Below are 26624 nucleotides of genomic sequence, written 5' to 3'. Positions count from 1 at the left end.
TTACTGGGCTCTGGACAACAGGAAGTTCCTGTACAACATCATTACTACTAGTGTCGTCACTTCGTCCCGTGTGCCCTTATTATTCTGCTCTCCAGTCATTTCTAGTCACTCTCCTGTGCCAGCGATGTGTCTGATACCTTGCCCGCGTACTCTGTACATCCTCTGAGTACAACCACAGTGTCACTCTCCTGTGCCAGCGATGCAGCTGATACCTTGCCCGCGTACTCTGCACATCCTCTGAGTACAACCACAGTGTCACTCTCCTGTGCCAGCGATGCGGCTGATACCTTGCCCGCTTACTCTGCACATCCTCTGAGTACAACCACAGTGTCACTCTCCTGTGCCAGCGATGTGTCTGATACCTTGCCCGCGTACTCTGTACATCCTCTGAGAACAACCACAGTGTCACTCTCCTGTGCCAGCGATGTGTCTGATACCTTGCCCGCGTACTCTGTACATCCTCTGAGTACAGCCAGTGTCACGCTCCTGTGCCAGCGATGTGTCTTATACCTTGCCCGCGTACTCTGTACATCCTCCGAGTACAACCACAGTGTCACTCTCCTGTGCCAGCGATGTGTCTGATACCTTGCCCGCGTGCTCTGTACATCCTCTGAGTACAGCCAGTGTCACTCTCCTGTGCCAGCGATGTGTCTGATACCTTGCCCGTGTGCTCTGTACATCCTCCGAGTACAACCACAGTGTCACTCTCCTGTGCCAGCGATGTGTCTGATACCTTGCCCGCGTACTCTGTACATCCTCCGAGTACAACCACAGTGTCACTCTCCTGTGCCAGCGATGTGTCTGATACCTTGCCCGTGTGCTCTGTACATCCTCCGAGTACAACCACAGTGTCACTCTCCTGTGCCAGCGATGTGTCTGATACCTTGCCCGCGTACTCTGTACATCCTCCGAGTACAACCACAGTGTCACTCTCCTGTGCCAGCGATGTGTCTGATACCTTGCCCGTGTGCTCTGTACATCCTCCGAGTACAACCACAGTGTCACTCTCCTGTGCCAGCGATGTGTCTGATACCTTGCCCGCGTACTCTGTACATCCTCCGAGTACAACCACAGTGTCACTCTCCTGTGCCAGCGATGTGTCTGATACCTTGCCCGCGTGCTCTGTACATCCTCCGAGTACAACCACAGTGTCACTCTCCTCTGTCAGCGATTTTGGATAACGGAATATTCCGTATTTTGGAATATTTTCATATCATAATGAAATATCTTGGGAATGGGACCCCAATATACACACACAATTCATTTATGTGTTATATACACCTTATACACACAGCCTGAAGGTAATTTTATACAATATTTTTAATAATTTAGGTGAATTAAACAGTTTTTGTACATTGAACCATCAAAAATGAAATGTTTAATTATCTCAGTAATGCCAAAATTATTTCGTATTTCGGAATATTCCGTATTTCAGAATATTTGGATATGGGGAACTCAACCTGTACCATTAACTTCTTTTATGTGTGTTCTTGTGTGTATAAGGTCATTTTGAATATAAATTTCTAGGTCTAGAAAGACCACATTTTCTTTATCTATGGTTGTTGTGAATTCCAGATTCTTTGTGTTGTTATTAATGTAGAAAATAAAGTTCTTTAAGTCTTCTTCTGGACCATCCCATACAAAGAATATATAGTCTATGTATCTTTTCCAACATATAATGTTTTTTGAGTAGTTGTTGTTAATCCAGATACATTCATCCTCCCATTTAGATATGTAAAGATTCCCATTGCAGTCCTGCATTTTTGAAGATAATAGTTACTCTCATACCAGAAGTAGTTATTTTTTAAGATGAAATTGATGCCTTCCATAACAAAATGTATTTGTCGGTTTGGGATTTCTGTCAAGGTAGAAAGATAATGTCGGACATGATCACAGCCTTGGTCATGTGGAATACAAGTGTATAATGACTTTACGTCACTGGTACATAAACAGTAGTCTTTTTTCCATTCTAGATTTTCTAATGTTTGAAGGATGCTAATCGTATCTTTGAGGTAGCTTCTTTGCTGTAGTACCAAATCTTGAAGGAAATAATAGATGTATTTAGACAAATTTGCTGTAATAGATCCTATGCCAGATATTATGGGACGTCCAGGTGGATGGTTTATGTCCTTATGTATGTTTGGTAAGAAATAAAAGGTAGGGATCTTGGGGTTCTTTTCCTTTATAAATTCATATTCTTTTTTGTCTATTAAACCTATTTCCAGACCTTCCTCCAAAAGATCATCAAGTTTTTTTGAGAAATTATCAGTTGGATCAGTTTTCAACCGTTCATATGTATTTGCATCGGATAATAGCCGTTCTGCTTCAATTTAATAAATTTCTTTTTTCATTATTACCACTACTCCCCCTTTGTCTGCTGGCTTAATAACTACTGTGTTGTCTTCTTTTAATGCCTTCTTTTCTTCTTTTGATATGTTATATTTCATTTTCGTTTTCTCAGGAATTTGGTCTATTTCTTGCTCTATTAATTTCTGGAATGTTTTGATTTCAGAACCTCTACAGTATGTAGGATTAAAGATAGATGGTGGCTTGAATCCAGTGTGTTTAAATTGTTGGTTACAGTTCACTTGAGTCCTTGTCAGTGCATCCCTTGCAAAGTATTTTTTTAAGGTCAATTTTCCAATAAATTTGTGGACATCTGTGTAGAGATTGAATTTGTTTATTCCCGATTGTGGGGTGAATTTTAATCCTTTTTCCAATATTGATGTTCGGGCCTCTCTGAGTATTTTTTCACTTAAATTGAATATCACGGTTTTTGATTCATTGTTTATATTCTTCTTTTTGGTTTGACGACCTCCTCTTGTTCCTCTTGTTCATCATTTCTTTTCATTTTTTTGTAATAGGGTATTCGGTTCCGATCTAGTGTTTTTTCCACTTTGTGGGTCTCCTCTAAAAAATAATGATGATCTCCCTCCTCACTATCTGTATTATTTTCGTTGAAATGGATTCTTTTTAGCGAATGATTCCTACTTATAGGATTTTCTTGTGGTTCAGAGTTTTTTTCGGAGATGGTTCTTAAGAGTGAGTTGAACTCTTCTCTTTCTTCCCTTATTGCAGTTTCTTTGCCTGATTGATAAGATTCTTTGATCAATTTATATGGATTGTTGTTATAGGAAAAATTCTTTGGATTATATGGTAAGTAATTTCTTGTTGTTTTGACCTGTATTGGTGTATATTTAATTAATGGAGCTCTAGTGTTTTTGTTGTTATTCTTGTAAGATAGTTGCAATCGTAATTTCTGTTGTGGTTGTGGCTTATATTGATTCTTTGCTTCTGTATAAGGTTTCTGCTTATAGTTCATATCTGATTGAGTTTGTTTGATGGATATTCTTTTTTCATTCTTTTTTTGTTGATAAAATGTTAGCTCGTCCATATCTTCTGAATTTTTTCTGTTTTTGTACTATGATATCTTCTTCCAATTTCTCAATTTTATCATTCGTCATTTTCACCACATTTTTAAAGTCCCCCATACTGGTTAAACCTTTGAATCTCTTCTCATATATTTGTATATTTTCATTGGTATTTTCTAAGGCAATTTTGCGATCCTCTATTATTAATTCGACAAGCTTGCTTGAACAGGAGTATATGATTAGGTTCCATTTTTCAAAAATGGCCTATATATATATATATATATATATATATATATATACACACACACACACACACACACACACACATACAATTGAAAATGGCCTTTTGCCCATGCGGTTACCGCTATTTTTAACCCACTTCTGGTCTTGTACTTCGGGTTTTTTATGGAAACAAAGTTTTTCTCCTATAAAAAGGAGCTTCTTATGGATACAAGCCATCCTTGATAAAGTGCGATTACCGCATGAAACGCGTTGGAGGCTGCCAGTGGAGACCACAAAGAGCACCCTTACACCAAGCGGCACTGTCTGCACACCACACCATCTGTCCGCAGCCCCTGCAAGTGACGTCATTACCATTGGCCAGCCAAGGCCAGTCACGCTGGGAAGTAACTCTGATAGGAATCACCAGCGGGGAGCACACCGCCGCTGGGACCACACAAACGGGACTAAGCTGCTGCTTCCACCGATGGATAGAGGTAGGGAAAGTTAGCATGTGATCTCCTGAAAATATACCATACAAGGTCTCCACAAATTGTTCTCAGAAGAGCTATAAACCATCAAATGATTGTTTGTATGTCTTTCTCTTTCCCCTTTTTTTTAACCCTTTCTCTGCTATCAGTTTTATTTTTTATATTTAGTTTTATTTATATTTTCATTTATTTTTAATTTCAGATTTATTTATTTTTTTCACTCATTTGCATATTTATTTTCATTGTATTTTTATTCACATACCCATTTATTATTAGCGCTCTTATTATAAATTTTAAAACTTTCATCCTATAGAGCTGCTTCATAACATTTCAAGCGCGATTACACTCTAACCCACCTAAGTAGGTCTATTAGTTTTGCCAGCCCAGGTGTCAGCTCAGCACTTGTCCCAGAAACAGCTTCTTGTTCTGATTGGTTTATTGTAGGTACTCCCCTGTGTTCCTCTCTATAACGTATCTCTACATTACTTACCTCACTTATATTGTATCGATACGAATCACACAAATTTCTCATCCCGATTTCAGTGCTCATGTACCAGCCATTAAACGGCACCGCGGGGAACTCCAGGCCCCCAATCTCCAGGAGCAAGCTGCTGACTGCAGGCAAAGCGTACCACTTCACCCCCAATTCTGCAAACCACTCATAGCTGGGAGGGAAGAGAAAGAGGCCGGGGTCATACCGGGTGCCGGTACTCCATTAATCACTCTGTACCTGTAACTTATCATCCCTAAGGACACAACCTAGAGAATGGACGATGGTGAAGCAGGAGCATTACAATTAGTACAGGGCTCGGGGCTCACTTTGGGTGTCGGAGTGGCACTTCTAAGACAAGTTCGGGAGGAATTTCAAACAGCTTTGGATCATCTCCATTAGCTTGTAGAAGCAGAGGCAGCACGTCAAATCTTCCACCCCTCGGCTTCCAGCCCAGCTGGACACAAAGCTGTAACGAGACATGAGAGAGAAAGGAGACTCACTCAGACACTCTATGGATGGTTACCGAGCATATGACGGGGGGGGAGGAGAGGGGCTATTGGGTCTGGTGCAGAGTTTGGAACAAACCAAATAAAATCAAGTAAATTTGCACCTGAAACAAACCTTGTTAAAATACAGGGGGTGGAAGAAAAAGGGGGGGGGAGGGGGTGTTAGGAGGCAAATATTTTTATTATGTTTGCATGCAGGGTAAATACTGGCTGCTGTTGCCTGCAGAGCCGTGACTATACTTTTTGGTGCCCTGTGCCAGAAAGGGCATTGCTCCCCCCCTCCCTATTTTTCAAATAGGGACATTACACACACACACAAAAACAGTGCCCCCTGTCCTGCGGTGCCCTGTGCCATCGTACTGGTCGCACCGCCCTAGTTACGGCCTGGGTTGCATGTATGCATGTAGTCCACAAATGCTGGACAGCTGCATAAATATACTGCAATATAGATGCGAGCCGGGACATGCCTCTCTCAGTATAACCTCTCTGCACATCTTACATCTGCCCCCTGCAGTGCAGCACGGTGTTACCAAGGGGCAAAATTACTGGCTCCATTTATGCTTTGCTCCCACCTCAGTATTAGCCCCTATGTACGAGGAGAGTGAGTGGAGGAGACATGATATGGAGGGTGAGGCTGTACGAGGAGAGTGAGTGGAGGAGACATGATATGGAGGGTGAGGCTGTACGAGGAGAGTGAGTGGAGGAGACATGATATGTAGGGTGATGCTGTACGAGGAGAGTGAGTGGAGGAGACATGATATGGAGGGTGAGGCTGTACGAGGAGAGTGAGTGGAGGAGACATGATATGGAGGGTGAGGCTGTAAGAGGAGAGTGAGTGGAGGAGACATGATATGGAGGGTGAGGCTGTACGAGGAGAGTGAGTGGAGGAGACATGATATGTAGGGTGATGCTGTACGAGGAGAGTGAGTGGAGGAGACATGATATGGAGGGTGAGGCTGTAGGAGGAGAGTGAGTGGAGGAGACATGATATGGAGGGTGAGGCTGTAGGAGGAGAGTGAGTGGAGGAGACATGATATGGAGGGTGAGGCTGTACGAGGAGAGTGAGTGGAGGAGACATGATATGGAGGGTGAGGCTGTACGAGGAGAGTGAGTGGAGGAGACATGATATGGAGGGTGAGGCTGTACGAGGAGAGTGAGTGGGGGAGACATGATATGGAGGGTGAGGCTGTACGAGGAGAGTGAGTGGAGGAGACATGATATGGAGGGTGAGGCTGTAGGAGGAGAGTGAGTGGAGGAGACATGATATGGAGGGTGAGGCTGTAGGAGGAGAGTGAGTGGAGGAGACATGATATGGAGGGTGAGGCTGTAGGAGGAGAGTGAGTGGAGGAGACATGATATGGAGGGTGATGCTGTACGAGGAGAGTGAGTGGAGGAGACATGATATGGAGGGTGAGGCTGTACGAGGAGAGTGAGTGGAGGAGACATGATATGGAGGGTGAGGCTGTACGAGGAGAGTGAGTGGAGGAGACATGATATGGAGAGAGAGGCTGTACGAGGAGAGTGAGTGGAGGAGACATGATATGGAGAGTGAGGCTGTACGAGGAGAGTGAGTGGAGGAGACATGATATGGAGGGTGATGCTGTACGAGGAGAGTGAGTGGAGGAGACATGATATGGAGGGTGAGGCTGTACGAGGAGAGTGAGTGGAGGAGACATGATATGGAGGGTGATGCTGTACGAGGAGAGTGAGTGGAGGAGACATGATATGGAGAGAGAGGCTGTACGAGGAGAGTGAGTGGAGGAGACATGATATGGAGAGTGAGGCTGTACGAGGAGAGTGAGTGGAGGAGACATGATATGGAGGGTGAGGCTGTACGAGGAGAGTGAGTGGAGGAGACATGATATGGAGGGTGAGGCTGTAGGAGGAGAGTGAGTGGAGGAGACATGATATGGAGGGTGAGGCTGTACGAGGAAAGTGAGTGGAGGAGACATGATATGGAGGGTGAGGCTGTACGAGGAGAGTGAGTGGAGGAGACATGATATGGAGGGTGTGGCTGTACGAGGAGAGTGAGTGGAGGAGACATGATATGGATGGTGAGGCTGTACGAGAATAGTGAGTGGAGTAGACATGATATGGAGGGTGAGGCTGTAGGAGGAGAGTGAGTGGAGGAGACATGATATGGATGGTGAGGCTGTACGAGAATAGTGAGTGGAGGAGACATGATATGGAGGGTGTGGCTGTACGAGGAGAGTGAGTGGAGGAGACATGATATGGATGGTGAGGCTGTACGAGAATAGTGAGTGGAGTAGACATGATATGGAGGGTGAGGCTGTAGGAGGAGAGTGAGTGGAGGAGACATGATATGGAGGGTGAGGCTGTAGGAGGAGAGTGAGTGGAGGAGACATGATATGGAGGGTGAGGCTGTATGAGGAGAGTGAGTGGAGGAGACATGATATGGAGGGTGAGGCTGTAAGAGGAGAGTGAGTGGAGGAGACATGATATGGAGGGTGAGGCTGTACGAGAATAGTGAGTGGAGTAGACATTATATGGAGGGTATTGTTGTAGGAGGAGAGTGAGTGGAGGAGACATGATATGGAGTGTGAGGCTGTACGAGGAGAGTGAGTGGAGGAGACATGATATGGAGGGTGAGGCTGTACGAGGAGAGTGAGTGGAGGAGACATGATATGGAGGGTGAGGCTGTACGAGGAGAGTGATTAGAGGACACCAGCATGTTGGTAATGGTATGAGCCGGGGATACGGGAGGGATTTATTGGTTGGTATATACCACTGAGCTATTGCCTAAGGAAAGTGACATCGCACACTGTCCCACCTCTGTCAGCTCCACGTTTATAGGATCCCCGATGACCGTGTCGTCCTCCTGTCTGTATCCCGCATATCGAATTAGCTGACTGTTCCAGATCCTGAAGTCTGAGGTTCCATCCTTCCTCTGAGGAAAGATCGTGATGGCCGATCTATGGAAAGAAAGACGAGGTGTGTGACAGAACGCTATGTATGGAGGTCATAGGCGGGGCAGGAGTACGGCTTTTGGGGCCCCTACCAATACATTTATCAATATGATGTGCTGACCATGTTATTAAATAATGTGTAAATACTCCCAGCACCAAAAATGTAATAAACACACTGTAATGCCCCCAGTTCATATTATGCCTCACAGAAATCCCAGTTCACATATGCCACAGTGCCCCCAATGTTGGTCATGTAGGTATATGTGGGGGGCCCCTGCCCTGTTGTTAGTCCAGCTCTGCTTGGAGACATTGCTATTCAGTGGCACGTGGACAGCAGTCGGGGGCGGGGGGTGGCTGCACTTTACATAGAGATGATCTAATCATCTTTCTAGAAATATAAAACTTATAATGTGACAGCAATGGAGGATTTCAGAGGAACTGTCCTAGTTCAGCTGCTGGAACCAGTCATTGTTGTGGTCATCGATGTTCTCCCCCTGGTGACCTCCGCTGCCCCTGTGTGGGACTGGCTGCCAGGAATGCACCACTTCAACCACTGTTTTAAGGGGCCTGTTCATTATATAGGGCCAGAAAGCCCCCAATAATTTAACTCCAATTTCCCGCGAGTTGTAGCAGCGGATAATTTAGTACCAGAGCAATTTATTATTGCTCCGATATTAAACAGCGAAACGCGTTACTTACAGAAAATACTTGTCAACGCAATCAGTAACACGGCTACAGAAGAAGCCGCATTACTTACCCCTCCGAAGCCGGCCAAATGCCCATGTGTGACCTGAGGGCAATGTAGGCACACGGGGGGCCGGGAATCAGCACCATCTGAAGATGACGTTTATTCTCTGAAGCGAACTCCGGCAGCTTTCAGTTTTTTCTGTACATTATACATCTCTATTGTGCCCATTATAATGAGCAGGCCCAATACGGATGATGAATACAGAAAGCCCCTAAATCCCCCAGACCACATCTCCTTATGCGGAATGTACTACAGCTGTGTCCGTACTATTACCAAGCCTACCCCCCTCCCATTTTATTAATTTATATGTGCAAAAATAATAAATTAATATATTAACACTAGCTGTTTCCCGCGGCTTCGGGCATGACGAAATCTCTACTGCCAATGTGTGTTTTATTTCAGGTGTCCTAGTTGTATTGCTTTGCATAGGTGCCCTATGGCAGGAGAGGCCCATGTGACCAGCAGCGCTATACAGACTGGTGATAGAAACACCCCCACCTTACCAGCCACACACACGGTACCACACCTATCTCACCAATGTCACTGTGTGCCCTGTGCACAGACTGCTATGTAACCTATCCTATTCATGTGACCGCAGGCCCAAAGCAACTCTCCCCCCCACCCCTTACCAGCCACACACATGGTGCCATACCTATCTCACCAATGTCACTGTGTGCCCTGTGCACATACTGCTATGTAGCCTATCCTATTCATGTGACCGCAGAGCCCAAAGCCCCTCTCCCCACACCCCTTACCGGCCACACACATGGTGCCACACCTATCTCACCAATGTCACTGTGTGCCCTGTGCACAGACTGCTATGTAGCCTATCCTATTCATGTGACCGCAGGCCCAAAGCACCTCTCCCCCCACCCCTTACCAGCCACACACATGGTGCCACACCTATCTCACCAATGTCACTGTGTGCCATGTGCACAGACTGCTATGTAACCTATCCTATTCATGTGACCACAGGCCCAAAGCCCCTCTCCCCCCACCCCTTACCAGCCACACACATGGTGCCACACCTATCTCACCAATGTCACTGTGTGCCCTGTGCACAGACAGCTATGTAGCCTATCCTATTCATGTGACCGCAGGCCCAAAGCCCCTCTACCCCCACCCCTTACCAGACACACACATGGTGCCACCACACATATCTCACCAATGTCACTGTGTGCCCTGTGCACAGACTGCTATGTAGCCTATCCTATTCATGTGACCGCGGGCCCAAAGCCCCTCTCCCCCCACCCCTTACCAGCCACACACATGGTGCCACCACACATATCTCACCAATGTCACTGTGTGCCCTGTGCACAGACTGCTATGTAGCCTATCCTATTCATGTGACCGCGGGCCCAAAGCCCCTCTCCCCCCACCCCTTACCAGCCACACACATGGTGCCACCACACATATCTCACCAATGTCACTGTGTGCCCTGTGCACAGACTGCTATGTAGCCTATCCTATTCATGTGACCGCGGGCCCAAAGCCCCTCTCCCCCCACCCCTTACCAGCCACACACATGGTGCCACACCTATCTCACCAATGTCACTGTGTGCCCTGTTCACAGACTGCTATGTAGCCTATCCTATTCATGTGACCGCAGGCCCAAAGCCCCTCTCCCCCCACCCTTACCAGACACACACATGGTGCCACACCTATCTCACCAATGTCACTGTGTGCCCTGTGCACAGACTGCTATGTAGCCTATCCTATTCATGTGACCGCGGGCCCAAAGCCCCTCTCCACCCACCCCTTACCAGCCACAGACATGGTGCCACCACACCTATCTCACCAATGTCACTGTGTGCCCTGTGCACAGACTGCTATGTAACCTATCCTATTCATGTGACCGCAGGCCCAAAGCCCCTCTCCCCCCACCCCTTACCAGACACACACATGGTGCCACACCTATCTCACCAATGTCACTGTGTGCCCTGTGCACAGACTGCTATGTAGCCTATCCTATTCATGTGACCGCAGGCCCAAAGCCCCTCTCCCCCTCACCCCTTACCAGCTGCACACATGGTGCCACACCTATCTCACCAATGTCACTGTGTGCCCTGTGCACAGACTGCTATGTAGCCTATCCTATTCATGTGACCACAGGCCCAAAGCCCCTCTCCCCCCACCCCTTACCAGCCACACACATGGTGCCACACCTATCTCACCAATGTCACTGTGTGCCCTGTGCACAGACAGCTATGTAGCCTATCCTATTCATGTGACCGCAGGCCCAAAGCCCCTCTACCCCCACCCCTTACCAGACACACACATGGTGCCACACCTATCTCACCAATGTCACTGTGTGCCCTGTGCACAGACTGCTATGTAGCCTATCCTATTCATGTGACCGCGGGCCCAAAGCCCCTCTCCTCCCACCCCTTACCAGCCACACACATGGTGCCACCACACATATCTCACCAATGTCACTGTGTGCCCTGTGCACAGACTGCTATGTAGCCTATCCTATTCATGTGACCGCGGGCCCAAAGCCCCTCTCCCCCCACCCCTTACCAGCCACACACATGGTGCCACCACACATATCTCACCAATGTCACTGTGTGCCCTGTGCACAGACTGCTATGTAACCTATCCTATTCATGTGACCGCAGGCCCAAAGCCCCTCTCCCCCACCCCTTACCAGCCACACACATGGTGCCACACCTATCTCACCAATGTCACTGTGTGCCCTGTGCACAGACTGCTATGTAACCTATCCTATTCATGTGACCGCAGGCCCAAAGCCCCTCTCCCCCACCCCTTACCAGCCACACACATGGTGCCACACCTATCTCACCAATGTCACTGTGTGCCCTGTGCACAGATTGCTATGTAACCTATCCTAATCATGTGACCACAGGCCCAAAGCCTCTCTCCCCCCACCCCTTACAAGCCACACACGGTACCACACCTATCTCACCAATGTCACTGTGTGCCCTGTGCACAGACTGCTATGTAGCCTATCCTATTCATGTGACCGCAGGCCCAAAGCACCTCTCCCCCACCCCTTACCAGCCACACACATGGTGCCACACCTATCTCACCAATGTCACTGTGTGCCCTGTGCACAGACTGCTATGTAGCCTATCCTATTCATGTGACCGCAGGCCCAAAGCCCCTCTCCCCCACCCCTTACCGGCCACACACATGGTGCCATACCTATCTCACCAATGTCAATGTGTGCCCTGTGCACAGACTGCTATGTAGCCTATCCTATTCATGTGACCACAGGCCCAAAGCCCCTCTACCCCCACCCCTTACCAGACACACACATGGTGCCACACCTATCTCACCAATGTCACTGTGTGCCCTGTGCACAGACTGCTATGTTGCCTATCCTATTCATGTGACCGCGGGCCCAAAGCCCTTCTCCCCCCACCCCTTACCAGCCACACACATGGTGCCACCACACATATCTCACCAATGTCACTGTGTGCCCTGTGCACAGACTGCTATGTAGCCTATCCTATTCATGTGACCGCAGGCCGAAAGCCCCTCTCCCCCCACCCTTACCAGACACACACATGGTGCCACACCTATCTCACCAATGTCACTGTGTGCCCTGTGCACAGACTGCTATGTAGCCTATCCTATTCATGTGACCGTGGGCCCAAAGCCCCTCTCCACCCACCCCTTACCAGCCACAGACATGGTGCCACCACACCTAACTCACCAATGTCACTGTGTGCCCTGTGCACAGACTGCTATGTAACCTATCCTATTCATGTGACCGCAGGCCCAAAGACCCTCTCCCCCCACCCCTTACCAGCCACACACATGGTGCCACACCTATCTCACCAATGTCACAGTGTGCCCTGTGCACAGACTGCTATGTAGCCTATCCTATTCATGTTACCGCAGGAACAAAGCCCCTCTCCCCCTCACCCCTTACCAGCTGCACACATGGTGCCACACCTATCTCACCAATGTCTCTGTGTGCCCTGTGCACATACTGCGATGTAGCCTATCCTATTCATGTGACCACAGGCACAAAGCCCCTCTCCCCCCACCCCTTACCAGCCACACACATGGTGCCACACCTATCTCACCAAGTCACTGTGTGCCCGGTGCACAGACTGCTATGGAACCTATCCTATTCATGTGACCGCGGGCCCAAAGCCCCTCTCCCCCCACCCCTTACCAGCCACACACATGGTGCCACCACACATATCTCACCAATGTCACTGTGTGCCCTGTGCACAGACTGCTATGTAGCCTATCCTATTCATGTGACCGCAGGCCGAAAGCCCCTCTCCCCCCACCCTTACCAGACACACACATGGTGCCACACCTATCTCACCAATGTCACTGTGTGCCCTGTGCACAGACTGCTATGTAGCCTATCCTATTCATGTGACCGTGGGCCCAAAGCCCCTCTCCACCCACCCCTTACCAGCCACAGACATGGTGCCACCACACCTAACTCACCAATGTCACTGTGTGCCCTGTGCACAGACTGCTATGTAACCTATCCTATTCATGTGACCGCAGGCCCAAAGACCCTCTCCCCCCACCCCTTACCAGCCACACACATGGTGCCACACCTATCTCACCAATGTCACAGTGTGCCCTGTGCACAGACTGCTATGTAGCCTATCCTATTCATGTTACCGCAGGAACAAAGCCCCTCTCCCCCTCACCCCTTACCAGCTGCACACATGGTGCCACACCTATCTCACCAATGTCTCTGTGTGCCCTGTGCACATACTGCGATGTAGCCTATCCTATTCATGTGACCACAGGCACAAAGCCCCTCTCCCCCCACCCCTTACCAGCCACACACATGGTGCCACACCTATCTCACCAAGTCACTGTGTGCCCGGTGCACAGACTGCTATGGAACCTATCCTATTCATGTGACCGCGGGCCCAAAGCCCCTCTCCTCCCACCCCTTACCAGCCACACACATGGTGCCACACCTATCTCACCAATGTCACTGTGTGCCCCGTGCACAGACTGCTATGTAACCTATCTTATTCATGTGACCGCGGGCCCAAAGCCACTCTCCAACCACCCCTTACCAGCCACACACATGGTGCCACACCTATCTCACCAATGTCACTGTGTGCCCTGTGCACAGATTGCTATGTAACCTATCCTATTCATGTGACCACAGGCCCAAAGCCCCTCTCCCCCCACCCCTTGCCAGCCACACACATGGTACCACACCTATCTCACCAATGTCACTGTGTGCCCTGTGCACAGACTGCTATGTAGCCTATCCTATTCATGTGACCGCAGGCCCAAAGCACCTCTCCCCCACCCCTTACCAGCCACACACATGGTGCCACACCTATCTCACCAATGTCACTGTGTGCCCTGTGCACAGACTGCTATGTAGCCTATCCTATTCATGTGACCGCAGGCCCAAAGCCCCTCTCCCCCCACCCCTTACCGGCCACACACATGGTGCCATACCTATCTCACCAATGTCAATGTGTGCCCTGTGCACAGACTGCTATGTAGCCTATCCTATTCATGTGACCACAGGCCCAAAGCCCCTCTCCCCCCACCCCTTACCAGCCACACACATGGTGCCACACCTATCTCACCAATGTCACTGTGTGCCCTGTGCACAGACTGCTATGTAGCCTATCCTATTCATGTGACCGCGGGCCCAAAGCCCCTCTTCCCCCAGCCCTTACCAGCCACACACATGGTGCCACACCAATCTCACCAATGTCACTGTGTGCCCTGTGCACATACTGCTATGTAGCCTATCCTATTCATGTGACCATTGGCCCAAAGCACCTCTCCCACCACCCCTTACCAGCCACATGCATGGTGCCACACCTATCTCACCAATGTCACTGTGTGCCCTGTGCACAGACTGCTATGTAGCCTATCCTATTCATGTGACCGCAGGCCCAAAGCCCCTCTCCCCCCACCCCTTACCGGCCACACACATGGTGCCACACCTATCTCACCAATGTCACTGTGTGCCCTGTGCACAGACTGCTATGTAGCCTATCCTATTCATGTGACCGCGGGCCCAAAGCCCCTCTCCCCCCACCCCTTACAAGCCACACACATGGTGCCACACCTATCTCACCAATGTCACTGTGTGCCCTGTGCACAGACTGCTATGTAACCTATCCTATTCATGTGACCGCAGGCCCAAAGCCCCTCTCCCCCACCCCTTACCAGCCACACACATGGTGCCACACCTATCTCACCAATGTCACTGTGTGCCCTGTGCACAGACTGCTATGTAGCCTATCCTATTCATGTGACCACAGGCCCAAAGCCCCTCTCCCCCCACCCCTTACCAGCCATACACATGGTGCCACACCTATCTCACCAATGTCACTGTGTGCCTTGTGCACAGACTGCTATGTAGCCTATCCTATTCATGTGACCGCAGGCCCAAAGCCCCTCTCCCCCCACCCTTACCAGACACACACATGGTGCCACACCTATCTCACCAATGTCACTGTGTGCCCTGTGCACAGACTGCTATGTAGCCTATCCTATTCATGTGACCGCGGGCCCAAAGCCCCTCTCCACCCACCCCTTACCAGCCACAGACATGGTGCCACCACACCTATCTTACCAATGTCACTGTGTGCCCTGTGCACAGACTGCTATGTAACCTATCCTATTCATGTGACCGCAGGCCCAAAGCCCCTCTCCCCCCACCCCTTACCAGACACACACATGGTGCCACACCTATCTCACCAATGTCACTGTGTGCCCTGTGCACAGACTGCTATGTAGCCTATCCTATTCATGTGACCGCGGGCCCAAAGCCCCTCTCCCCCCAACCCTTACCAGCCACAGACATGGTGCCACCACACCTATCTCACCAATGTCACTGTGTGCCCTGTGCACAGACTGCTATGTAACCTATCCTATTCATGTGACTGCAAGCCCAAAGCCCCTCTCCCCCCACCCCTTACCAGACAAAAACATGGTGCCACACCTATCTCACCAATGTCACTGTGTGCCCTGTGCACAGACTGCTATGTAGCCTATCCTATTCATGGGACCGTGGGCCCAAAGCCCCTCTCCCCCCACCCCTTACCAGCCACACACATGGTGCCACACCTATCTCACCAAGTCACTGTGTGCCCTGTGCACAGACTGCTATGTAACCTATCCTATTCATGTGACCGCGGGCCCAAAGCCCCTCTCCCCCCACCCCTTACCAGCCACACACATGGTGCCACACCTATCTCACCAATGTCACTGTGTGCCCCGTGCACAGACTGCTATGTAACCTATCTTATTCATGTGACCGCGGGCCCAAAGCCACTCTCCAACCACCCCTTACCAGCCACACACATGGTGCCACACCTATCTCACCAATGTCACTGTGTGCCCTTTGCACAGATTGCTATGTAACCTATCCTATTCATGTGACCACAGGCCCAAAGCCCCTCTCCCCCCATCCCTTACCAGCCACACACATGGTGCCACACCTATCTCACCAATGTCACTGTGTGCCCTGTGCACAGACTGCTATGTAGCCTATCCTATTCATGTGACCCCGGGCCCAAAGCCCCTCTTCCCCCAGCCCTTACCAGCCACACACATGGTGCCACACCAATCTCACCAATGTCACTGTGTGCCCTGTGCACATCCTGCTATGTAGCCTATCCTATTCATGTGACCATGGGCCCAAAGCACCTCTCCCACCACCCCTTACCAGCCACATGCATGGTGCCACACCTATCTCACCAATGTCACTGTGTGCCCTGTGCACAGACTGCTATGTAGCCTATCCTATTCATGTGACCGCAGGCCCAAAGCAACTCTCCCCCCCACCCCTTACCAGCCACACACATGGTGCCATACCTATCTCACCAATGTCACTGTGTGCCCTGTGCACATACTGCTATGTAGCCTATCCTATTCATGTGACCGCAGAGCCCAAAGCCCCTCTCCCCACACCCCTTACCGGCCACACACATGGTGCCACACCTATCTCACCAATGTCACTGTGTGCCCTGTGCACAGACTGCTATGTAGCCTATCCTATTCATGTGACCGCAGGCCCAAAGCACCTCTCCCCCCACCCCTTACCAGCCACACACATGGTGCCACACCTATCTCACCAATGTCACTGTGTGCCATGTGCACAGACTGCTATGTAGCCTATCCTATTCATGTGACCGCAGGCCCAAAGCCCCTCAACCCCCACCCCTTACCAGACACCCACATGGTGCCACACCTATCTCACCAATGTCACTGTGTGCCCTGTGCACAGACTGCTATGTAGCCTATCCTATTCATGTGACCGCGGGCCCAAAGCCCCTCTCCCCCCACCCCTTACCAGCCACACACATGGTGCCACCACACATATCTCACCAATGTCACTGTGTGCCCTGTGCACAGACTGCTATGTAGCCTATCCAATTCATGTGACCGCGGGCCCAAAGCCCCTCTCCCCCCACCCCTTACCAGCCACACACATGGTGCCACACCTATCTCACCAATGCCACTGTGTGCCCTGTGCACAGACTGCTATGTAACCTATCCTATTCATGTGACCGCAGGCCCAAAGCCCCTCTCCCCCCACCCCTTACCAGCCACACACATGGTGCCACACCTATCTCACCAATGTCACTGTGTGCCCTGTGCACAGACTGCTATGTAGCCTATCCTATTCATGTGACCACAGGCCCAAAACCCCTCTCCCCCCCACCCCTTACCAGCCACACACATGGTGCCACACCTATCTCACCAATGTCACTGTGTGCCCTGTGCACAGACTGCTATGTAGCCTATCCTATTCATGTGACCGCAGGCCCAAAGCCCCTCTCCCCCCCACCCTTACCAGACACACACATGGTGCCACACCTATCTCACCAATGTCACTGTGTGCCCTGTGCACAGACTGCTATGTAGCCTATCCTTTTCATGTGACCGCGGGCCCAAAGCCCCTCTCCACCCACCCCTTACCAGCCACAGACTTGGTGCCACCACACCTATCTCACCAATGTCACTGTGTGCCCTGTGCACAGACTGCTATGTAACCTATCCTATTCATGTGACCGCAGGCCCAAAGCCCCTCTCCCCCCCACCCCCTTACCAGACACACACATGGTGCCACACCTATCTCACCAATGTCACTGTGTGCCCTGTGCACAGGACTGCTATGTAGCCTATCCTATTCATGTGACCGCGGGCCCAAAGCCCCTCTCCACCCACCCCTTACCAGCCACAGACATGGTGCCACCACACCTATCTCACCAATGTCACTGTGTGCCCTGTGCACAGACTGCTTTGTAGCCTATCCTATTCATGTGACCACAGGCCCAAAGCCCCTTTCCCCCCCACCCCTTACCAGCCACACACATGGTGCCACACCTATCTCACCAATGTCACAGTGTGCCCTGTGCACAGACTGCTATGTAGCCTATCCTATTCATGTGACCACAGGCCCAAAGCCCCTCTCCCCACACCCCTTACCGGCCACACACATGGTGCCACACCTATCTCACCAATGTCACTGTGTGCCCTGTGCACAGACTGCTATGTAGCCTATCCTATTCATGTGACCGCAGGCCCAAAGCCCCTCTCCCCCTCACCCCTTACCAGCTGCACACATGGTGCCACACCTATCTCACCAATGTCACTGTGTGCCCTGTGCACATACTGCAATGTAGCCTATCCTATTCATGTGACCACAGGCACAAAGCCCCTCTCCTCCCCCACCCCTTACCAGCCACACACATGGTGCCACCACACCTATCTCACCAAGTCACTGTGTGCCCTGTGCACAGACTGCTATGTAACCTATCCTATTCATGTGACCACGGGCCCAAAGCCCCTCTCCCCCCACCCCTTACCAGCCACACACATGGTGCCCACACCTATCTCACCAATGTCACTGTGTGCCCTGTGCACAGACTGCTATGTAGCCTATCCTATTCATGTGACCGCGGGCCCAAAGCCCCTCTCCACCCACCCCTTACCAGCCACAGACTTGGTGCCACCACAACTATCTCACCAATGTCACCTGTGTGCCCTGTGCACAGACTGCTATGTAACCTATCCTATTCATGTGACCGCAGGCCCAAAGCCCCTCTCCCCCCCACCCCTTACCAGACACACACCTGTGCCACACCTATCTCACCAATGTCACTGTGTGCCCTGTGCACAGACTGCTATGTAGCCTATCCTATTCATGTGACCCGCGGGCCCAAAGCCCCTCTCCACCCCACCACAGACATGGTGCCACCACACCTATCTCACCTATGTCACTGTGTGCCCTGTGCACAGACTGCTTTGTAGCCTATCCTATTCATGTGACCACAGGCCCAAAGCCCCTCTCCCCCCACCCCTTACCAGCCACACACATGGTGCCACACCTATCTCACCAATGTCACAGTGTGCCCTGTGCACAGACTGCTATGTAGCCTATCCTAATCATGTGACCACAGGCCCAAAGCCCCTCTCCCCCTCACCCCTTACCAGCTGCACACATGGTGCCACACCTATCTCACCAATGTCACTGTGTGCCCTGTGCACATACTGCGATGAAGCCTATCCTATTCATGTGACCACAGGCACAAAGCCCCTCTCCCCCCACCCCTTACCAGCCACACACATGGTGCCACCACACCTATCTCACCAAGTCCCTGTGTGCCCTGTGCACAGATTGCTATGTAACCTATCCTATTCATGTGACCACAGGCCCAAAGCCCCTCTCCCCCCACCCCTTACCAGCCACACACATGGTACCACACCTATCTCACCAATGTCACTGTGTGCCCTGTGCACAGACTGCTATGTAGCCTATCCTATTCATGTGACCATGGGCCCAAAGCACCTCTCCCACCACCCCTTACCAGCCACATGCATGGTGCCACACCTATCTCACCAATGTCACTGTGTGCCCTGTGCACAGACTGCTATGTAGCCTATCCTATTCATGTGACCGCAGGCCCAAAGCCCCTCTCCCCCCACCCCTTACCGGCCACACACATGGTGCCACACCTATCTCACCAATGTCACTGTGTGCCCTGTGCACAGACTGCTATGTAGCCTATCCTATTCATGTGACCGCGGGCCCAAAGCCCCTCTCCCCCCACCCCTTACCAGCCACAAACATGATGCCACACCTATCTCACCAATGTCACTGTGTGCCCTGTGCACAGACTGCTATGTAACCTATCCTATTCATGTGACCGCAGGCCCAAAGCCCCTCTCTCCAACCCCTTACCAGCCACACACATGGTGCCACACCTATCTCACCAATGTCACTGTGTGCCCTGTGCACAGACTGCTATGTAGCCTATCCTATTCATGTGACCACAGGCCCAAAGCCCCTCTCCCCCCACCCCTTACCAGCCACACACATGGTGCCACACCTATCTCACCTATGTCACTGTGTGCCTTGTGCACAGACTGCTATGTAGCCTATCCTATTCATGTGACCGCGGGCCCAAAGCCCCTCTCCCCCCACCCCTTACCAGCCACAGACATGGTGCCACCACACCTATCTCACCAATGTCACTGTGTGCCCTGTGCACAGACTGCTATGTAACCTATCCTATTCATGTGACCGCAGGCCCAAAGCCCCTCTCCCCCCACCCCTTACCAGACACACACATGGTGCCACACCTATCTCACCAATGTCACTGTGTGCCCTGTGCACAGACTGCTATGTAGCCTATCCTATTCATGTGACCGCGGGCCCAAAGCCCCTCTCCCCCCACCCCTTACCAGCCACACACATGGTGCCACACCTATCTCACCAAGTCACTGTGTGCCCTGTGCACAGACTGCTATGTAACCTATCCTATTCATGTGACCGCGGGCCCAAAGCCCCTCTCCCCCCACCCCTTACCAGCCACACACATGGTGCCACACCTATCTCACCAATGTCACTGTGTGCCCCGTGCACAGACTGCTATGTAACCTATCTTATTCATGTGACCGCGGGCCCAAAGCCACTCTCCAACCACCCCTTACCAGCCACACACATGGTGCCACACCTATCTCACCAATGTCACTGTGTGCCCTGTGCACAGATTGCTATGTAACCTATCCTACTCATGTGACAACAGGCCCAAAGCCCCTCTCCCCCCACCCCTTACCAGCCACACACAAGGTACCACACCTATCTCACCAATGTCAATGTGTGCCCTGTCCACAGACTGCTATGTAGCCTATCCTATTCATGTGACCGCAGGCCCAAAGCCCCTCTCCCCCACCCCTTACCGGCCACACACATGGTGCCATACCTATCTCACCAATGTCAATGTGTGCCCTGTGCACAGACTGCTATGTAGCCTATCCTATTCATGTGACCACAGGCCCAGAGCACCTCTCCCCCCCACCCCTTACCGGCCACACACATGGTGCCACACCTATCTCACCAATGTCACTGTGTGCCCTGTGCACAGACTGCTATGTAGCCTATCCTATTCATGTGACCACAGGCCCAAAGCCCCTCTCCCCCCACCCCTTACCAGCCACACACATGGTGCCACACCTATCTCACCAATGTCACTGTGTGCCCTGTGCACAGACTGCTATGTAGCCTATCCTATTCATGTGACCGCGGGCCCAAAGCCCCTCTCCCCCCACCCCTTACCAGCCACAGACATGGTGCCACCACACCTATCTCACCAATGTCACTGTGTGCCCTGTGCACAGACTGCTATGAAACCTATCCTATTCATGTGACCGCAGGCCCAAAGCCCCTCTCCCCCCACCCCTTACCAGACACACACATGGTGCCACACCTATCTCACCAATGTCACTGTGTGCCCTGTGCACAGACTGCTATGTAGCCTATCCTATTCATGTGACCGCGGGCCCAAAGCCCCTCTCCCCCCACCCCTTACCAGCCCTTACCTGTGCACAGACTGCTATGTAACCTATCCTATTCATGTGACCGCAGGCCCAAAGCCCCTCTCCCCCCACCCCTTACCAGACACACACATGGTGCCACACCTATCTCACCAATGTCACTGTGTGCCCTGTGCACAGACTGCTATGTAGCCTATCCTATTCATGTGACCGCGGGCCCAAAGCCCCTCTCCCCCCACCCCTTACCAGCCACACACATGGTGCCACACCTATCTCACCAAGTCACTGTGTGCCCTGTGCACAGACTGCTATGTAACCTATCCTATTCATGTGACCGCGGGCCCAAAGCCCCTCTCCCCCCACCCCTTACCAGCCACACACATGGTGCCACACCTATCTCACCAATGTCACTGTGACCCCCCACCGCGGGCCCAAAGCCCCTCTCCCCCCACCCCTTACCAGCCACACACATGGTGCCACACCTATCTCACCAAGTCACTGTGTGCCCTGTGCACAGACTGCTATGTAACCTATCCTATTCATGTGACCGCGGGGCCCAAAGCCCCTCTCCCCCCACCCCTTACCAGCCACACACATGGTGCCACACCTATCTCACCAATGTCACTGTGTGCCCCGTGCACAGACTGCTATGTAACCTATCTTATTCATGTGACCGCGGGCCCAAAGCCACTCTCCAACCACCCCTTACCAGCCACACACATGGTGCCACACCTATCTCACCAATGTCACTGTGTGCCCTGTGCACAGATTGCTATGTAACCTATCCTACTCATGTGACAACAGGCCCAAAGCCCCTCTCCCCCCACCCCTTACCAGCCACACACAAGGTACCACACCTATCTCACCAATGTCAATGTGTGCCCTGTCCACAGACTGCTATGTAGCCTATCCTATTCATGTGACCGCAGGCCCAAAGCCCCTCTCCCCCACCCCTTACCGGCCACACACATGGTGCCATACCTATCTCACCAATGTCAATGTGTGCCCTGTGCACAGACTGCTATGTAGCCTATCCTATTCATGTGACCACAGGCCCAGAGCACCTCTCCCCCCACCCCTTACCGGCCACACACATGGTGCCACACCTATCTCACCAATGTCACTGTGTGCCCTGTGCACAGACTGCTATGTAGCCTATCCTATTCATGTGACCACAGGCCCAAAGCCCCTCTCCCCCCCACCCCCTTACCAGCCACACACATGGTGCCACACCTATCTCACCAATGTCACTGTGTGCCCTGTGCACAGACTGCTATGTAGCCTATCCTATTCATGTGACCGCGGGCCCAAAGCCCCTCTCCCCCCACCCCTTACCAGCCACAGACATGGTGCCACCACACCTATCTCACCAATGTCACTGTGTGCCCTGTGCACAGACTGCTATGAAACCTATCCTATTCATGTGACCGCAGGCCCAAAGCCCCTCTCCCCCCACCCCTTACCAGACACACACATGGTGCCACACCTATCTCACCAATGTCACTGTGTGCCCTGTGCACAGACTGCTATGTAGCCTATCCTATTCATGTGACCGCGGGCCCAAAGCCCCTCTCCCCCCCACCCCTTACCAGCCACACACATGGTGCCACACCTATCTCACCAAGTCACTGTGTGCCCTGTGCACAGACTGCTATGTAACCTATCCTGTTCATGTGACCGCGGGCCCAAAGCCCCTCTCCCCCCCACCCCTTACCAGCCACACACATGGTGCCACACCTATCTCACCAATGTCACTGTGTGCCCCGTGCACAGACTGCTATGTAACCTATCTTATTCATGTGACCGCGGGCCCAAAGCCACTCTCCAACCACCCCTTACCAGCCACACACATGGTGCCACACCTATCTCACCAATGTCACTGTGTGCCCCGTGCACAGACTGCTATGTAACCTATCTTATTCATGTGACCGCGGGCCCAAAGCCACTCTCCAACCACCCCCTTACCAGCCACACACATGGTGCCACACCTATCTCACCAATGTCACTGTGTGCCCTGTGCACAGATTGCTATGTAACCTATCCTACTCATGTGACAACAGGCCCAAAGCCCCTCTCCCCCCACCCCTTACCAGCCACACACAAGGTACCACACCTATCTCACCAATGTCAATGTGTGCCCTGTGCACAGACTGCTATGTAGCCTATCCTATTCATGTGACCGCAGGCCCAAAGCCCCTCTCCCCCACCCCTTACCGGCCACACACATGGTGCCATACCTATCTCACCAATGTCAATGTGTGCCCTGTGCACAGACTGCTATGTAGCCTATCCTATTCATGTGACCACAGGCCCAGAGCACCTCTCCCCCCACCCCTTACCGGCCACACACATGGTGCCACACCTATCTCACCAATGTCACTGTGTGCCCTGTGCACAGACTGCTATGTAGCCTATCCTATTCATGTGACCACAGGCCCAAAGCCCCTCTCCCCCCACCCCTTACCAGCCACACACATGGTGCCACACCTATCTCACCAATGTCACTGTGTGCCCTGTGCACAGACTGCTATGTAGCCTATCCTATTCATGTGACCGCGGGCCCAAAGCCCCTCTCCCCCCACCCCTTACCAGCCACAGACATGGTGCCACCACACCTATCTCACCAATGTCACTGTGTGCCCTGTGCACAGACTGCTATGAAACCTATCCTATTCATGTGACCGCAGGCCCAAAGCCCCTCTCCCCCCACCCCTTACCAGACACACACATGGTGCCACACCTATCTCACCAATGTCACTGTGTGCCCTGTGCACAGACTGCTATGTAGCCTATCCTATTCATGTGACCGCGGGCCCAAAGCCCCTCTCCCCCCACCCCTTACCAGCCACACACATGGTGCCACACCTATCTCACCAAGTCACTGTGTGCCCTGTGCACAGACTGCTATGTAACCTATCCTGTTCATGTGACCGCGGGCCCAAAGCCCCTCTCCCCCCACCCCATACCAGCCACACACATGGTGCCACACCTATCTCACCAATGTCACTGTGTGCCCCGTGCACAGACTGCTATGTAACCTATCTTATTCATGTGACCGCGGGCCCAAAGCCACTCTCCAACCACCCCTTACCAGCCACACACATGGTGCCACACCTATCTCACCAATGTCACTGTGTGCCCTGTGCACAGATTGCTATGTAACCTATCCTATTCATGTGACAACAGGCCCAAAGCCCCTCTCCCCCCACCCCTTACCAGCCACACACAAGGTACCACACCTATCTCACCAATGTCACTGTGTGCCCTGTGCACAGACTGCTATGTAGCCTATCCTATTCATGTGACCGCAGGCCCAAAGCACCTCTCCCCCACCCCTTACCAGCCACACACATGGTGCCTCACCTATCTCACCAATGTCACTGTGTGCCCTGTGCACAGACTGCTATGTAGCCTATCCTATTCATGTGACCGCAGGCCCAAAGCCCCTCTCCCCCACCCCTTACCGGCCACACACATGGTGCCATACCTATCTCACCAATGTCAATGTGTGCCCTGTGCACAGACTGCTATGTAGCCTATCCTATTCATGTGACCACAGGCCCAAAGCCCCTCTCCCCCCACCCCTTACCAGACACACACATGTTGCCACACCTAGATCACCAATGTCACTGTGTGCCCTGTGCACAGACTGCTATGTAGCCTATCCTATTCATGTGACCCCGGGCCCAAAGCCCCTCTTCCCCCACCCCTTACCAGCCACACACATGGTGCCACACCAATCTCACCAATGTCACTGTGTGCCCTGTGCACATACTGCTATGTAGCCTATCCTATTCATGTGACCATGGGCGCAAAGCACCTCTCCCACCACCCCTTACCAGCCACATGGATGGTGCCACACCTATCTCACCAATGTCACTGTGTGCCCTGTGCACAGACTGCTATGTAGCCTATCCTATTCATGTGACTGCAGGCCCAAAGCCCCTCTCCGCCCACCCCTTACCGGCCACACACATGGTGCCACACCTATCTCACCAATGTCACTGTGTGCCCTGTGCACAGACTGCTATGTAGCCTATCCTATTCATGTGACCCCGGGCCCAAAGCCCCTCTTCCCCCACCCCTTACCAGCCACACACATGGTGCCACACCTATCTCACCAATGTCACTGTGTTCCCTGTGCACATACTGCTATATAGCCTATCCTATTCATGTGACCACAGTCCCAAAAAGCACCTCTCCCCCCTCCCCTTACCAGCCACACACATGGTGCCACACCTATCTCACCAATGTCACTGTGTGCCCTGTGCACAGACTACTATGTAGCCTATCCTATTCATGTGACCACAGGCCCAGAGCACCTCTCCCCCCACCCCTTACCAGCCACACACATGGTGCCACACCTATCTCACCAATGTCACTGTGTGCCCTGTGCACAGACTGCTATGTAGCCTATCCTATTCATGTGACTGTTGGCCCAAAGCCCCTCTCCCCCACCCCTTACCAGCAACACACATGGTGCCACACCTATCTCACTAATGTCACTGTGTGCCCTGTGCACAGACTGCTATGTAACCTATCCTATTCATGTGACCACAGGCCCAAAGACTCTCTCCCCCCACCCCTTACCAGTCACACACATGGTGCCACACCTATCTCACCAATGTCACTGTGTGCCCTGTGCACATACTGCTATATAGCCTATCCTATTCATGTGACCACAGTCCCAAAAAGCACCTCTCCCCCCTCCCCTTACCAGCCACACACATGGTGCCACACCTATCTCACCAATGTCACTGTGTGCCCTGTGCACAGACTACTATGTAGCCTATCCTATTCATGTGACCACAGGCCCAGAGCACCTCTCCCCCCACCCCTTACCAGCCACACACATGGTGCCACACCTATCTCACCAATGTCACTGTGTGCCCTGTGCACAGACTGCTATGTAGCCTATCCTATTCATGTGACTGTTGGCCCAAAGCCCCTCTCCCCCACCCCTTACCAGCAACACACATGGTGCCACACCTATCTCACTAATGTCACTGTGTGCCCTGTGCACAGACTGCTATGTAGCCTATCCTATTCATGTGGCCGCAGGCTCAAAGCCCCTCTCCCCCCACCCCTTACCAGCTAC

At 51.9% G+C, this 26624-nt stretch overlaps 1 protein-coding gene across 1 annotated transcript in view; it reads right to left on the bottom strand.

Annotated features, from left to right (window-relative positions):
* Positions 1-26624, bottom strand: part of LOC148442441 (nitric oxide synthase 3-like) — a gene marked incomplete at its 3' end in the record, with an annotated part of 94640 nt that overhangs the window by 5501 nt on the left and 62515 nt on the right. The window contains exons 6-8 of the mRNA XM_088463936.1: positions 7872-8013; positions 4901-5040; positions 4572-4746 (exon numbers count right to left, since the gene is read on the bottom strand). Coding sequence (XP_088320062.1) covers positions 4572-4746; positions 4901-5040; positions 7872-8013 — 457 coding nt within the window. The remainder of the gene's footprint in view (positions 1-4571; positions 4747-4900; positions 5041-7871; positions 8014-26624) is intronic.

Source organism: Taudactylus pleione, unplaced genomic scaffold (genome assembly GCF_031769625.1).
Source record: "Taudactylus pleione unplaced genomic scaffold, aTauple2 ptg001517l, whole genome shotgun sequence".
Classification (NCBI taxonomy): domain Eukaryota; kingdom Metazoa; phylum Chordata; class Amphibia; order Anura; family Myobatrachidae; genus Taudactylus; species Taudactylus pleione.
The sequence above is the reverse complement of the archived record's forward strand: the minus strand, read 5'-3'. Positions and strand labels throughout refer to the sequence as shown.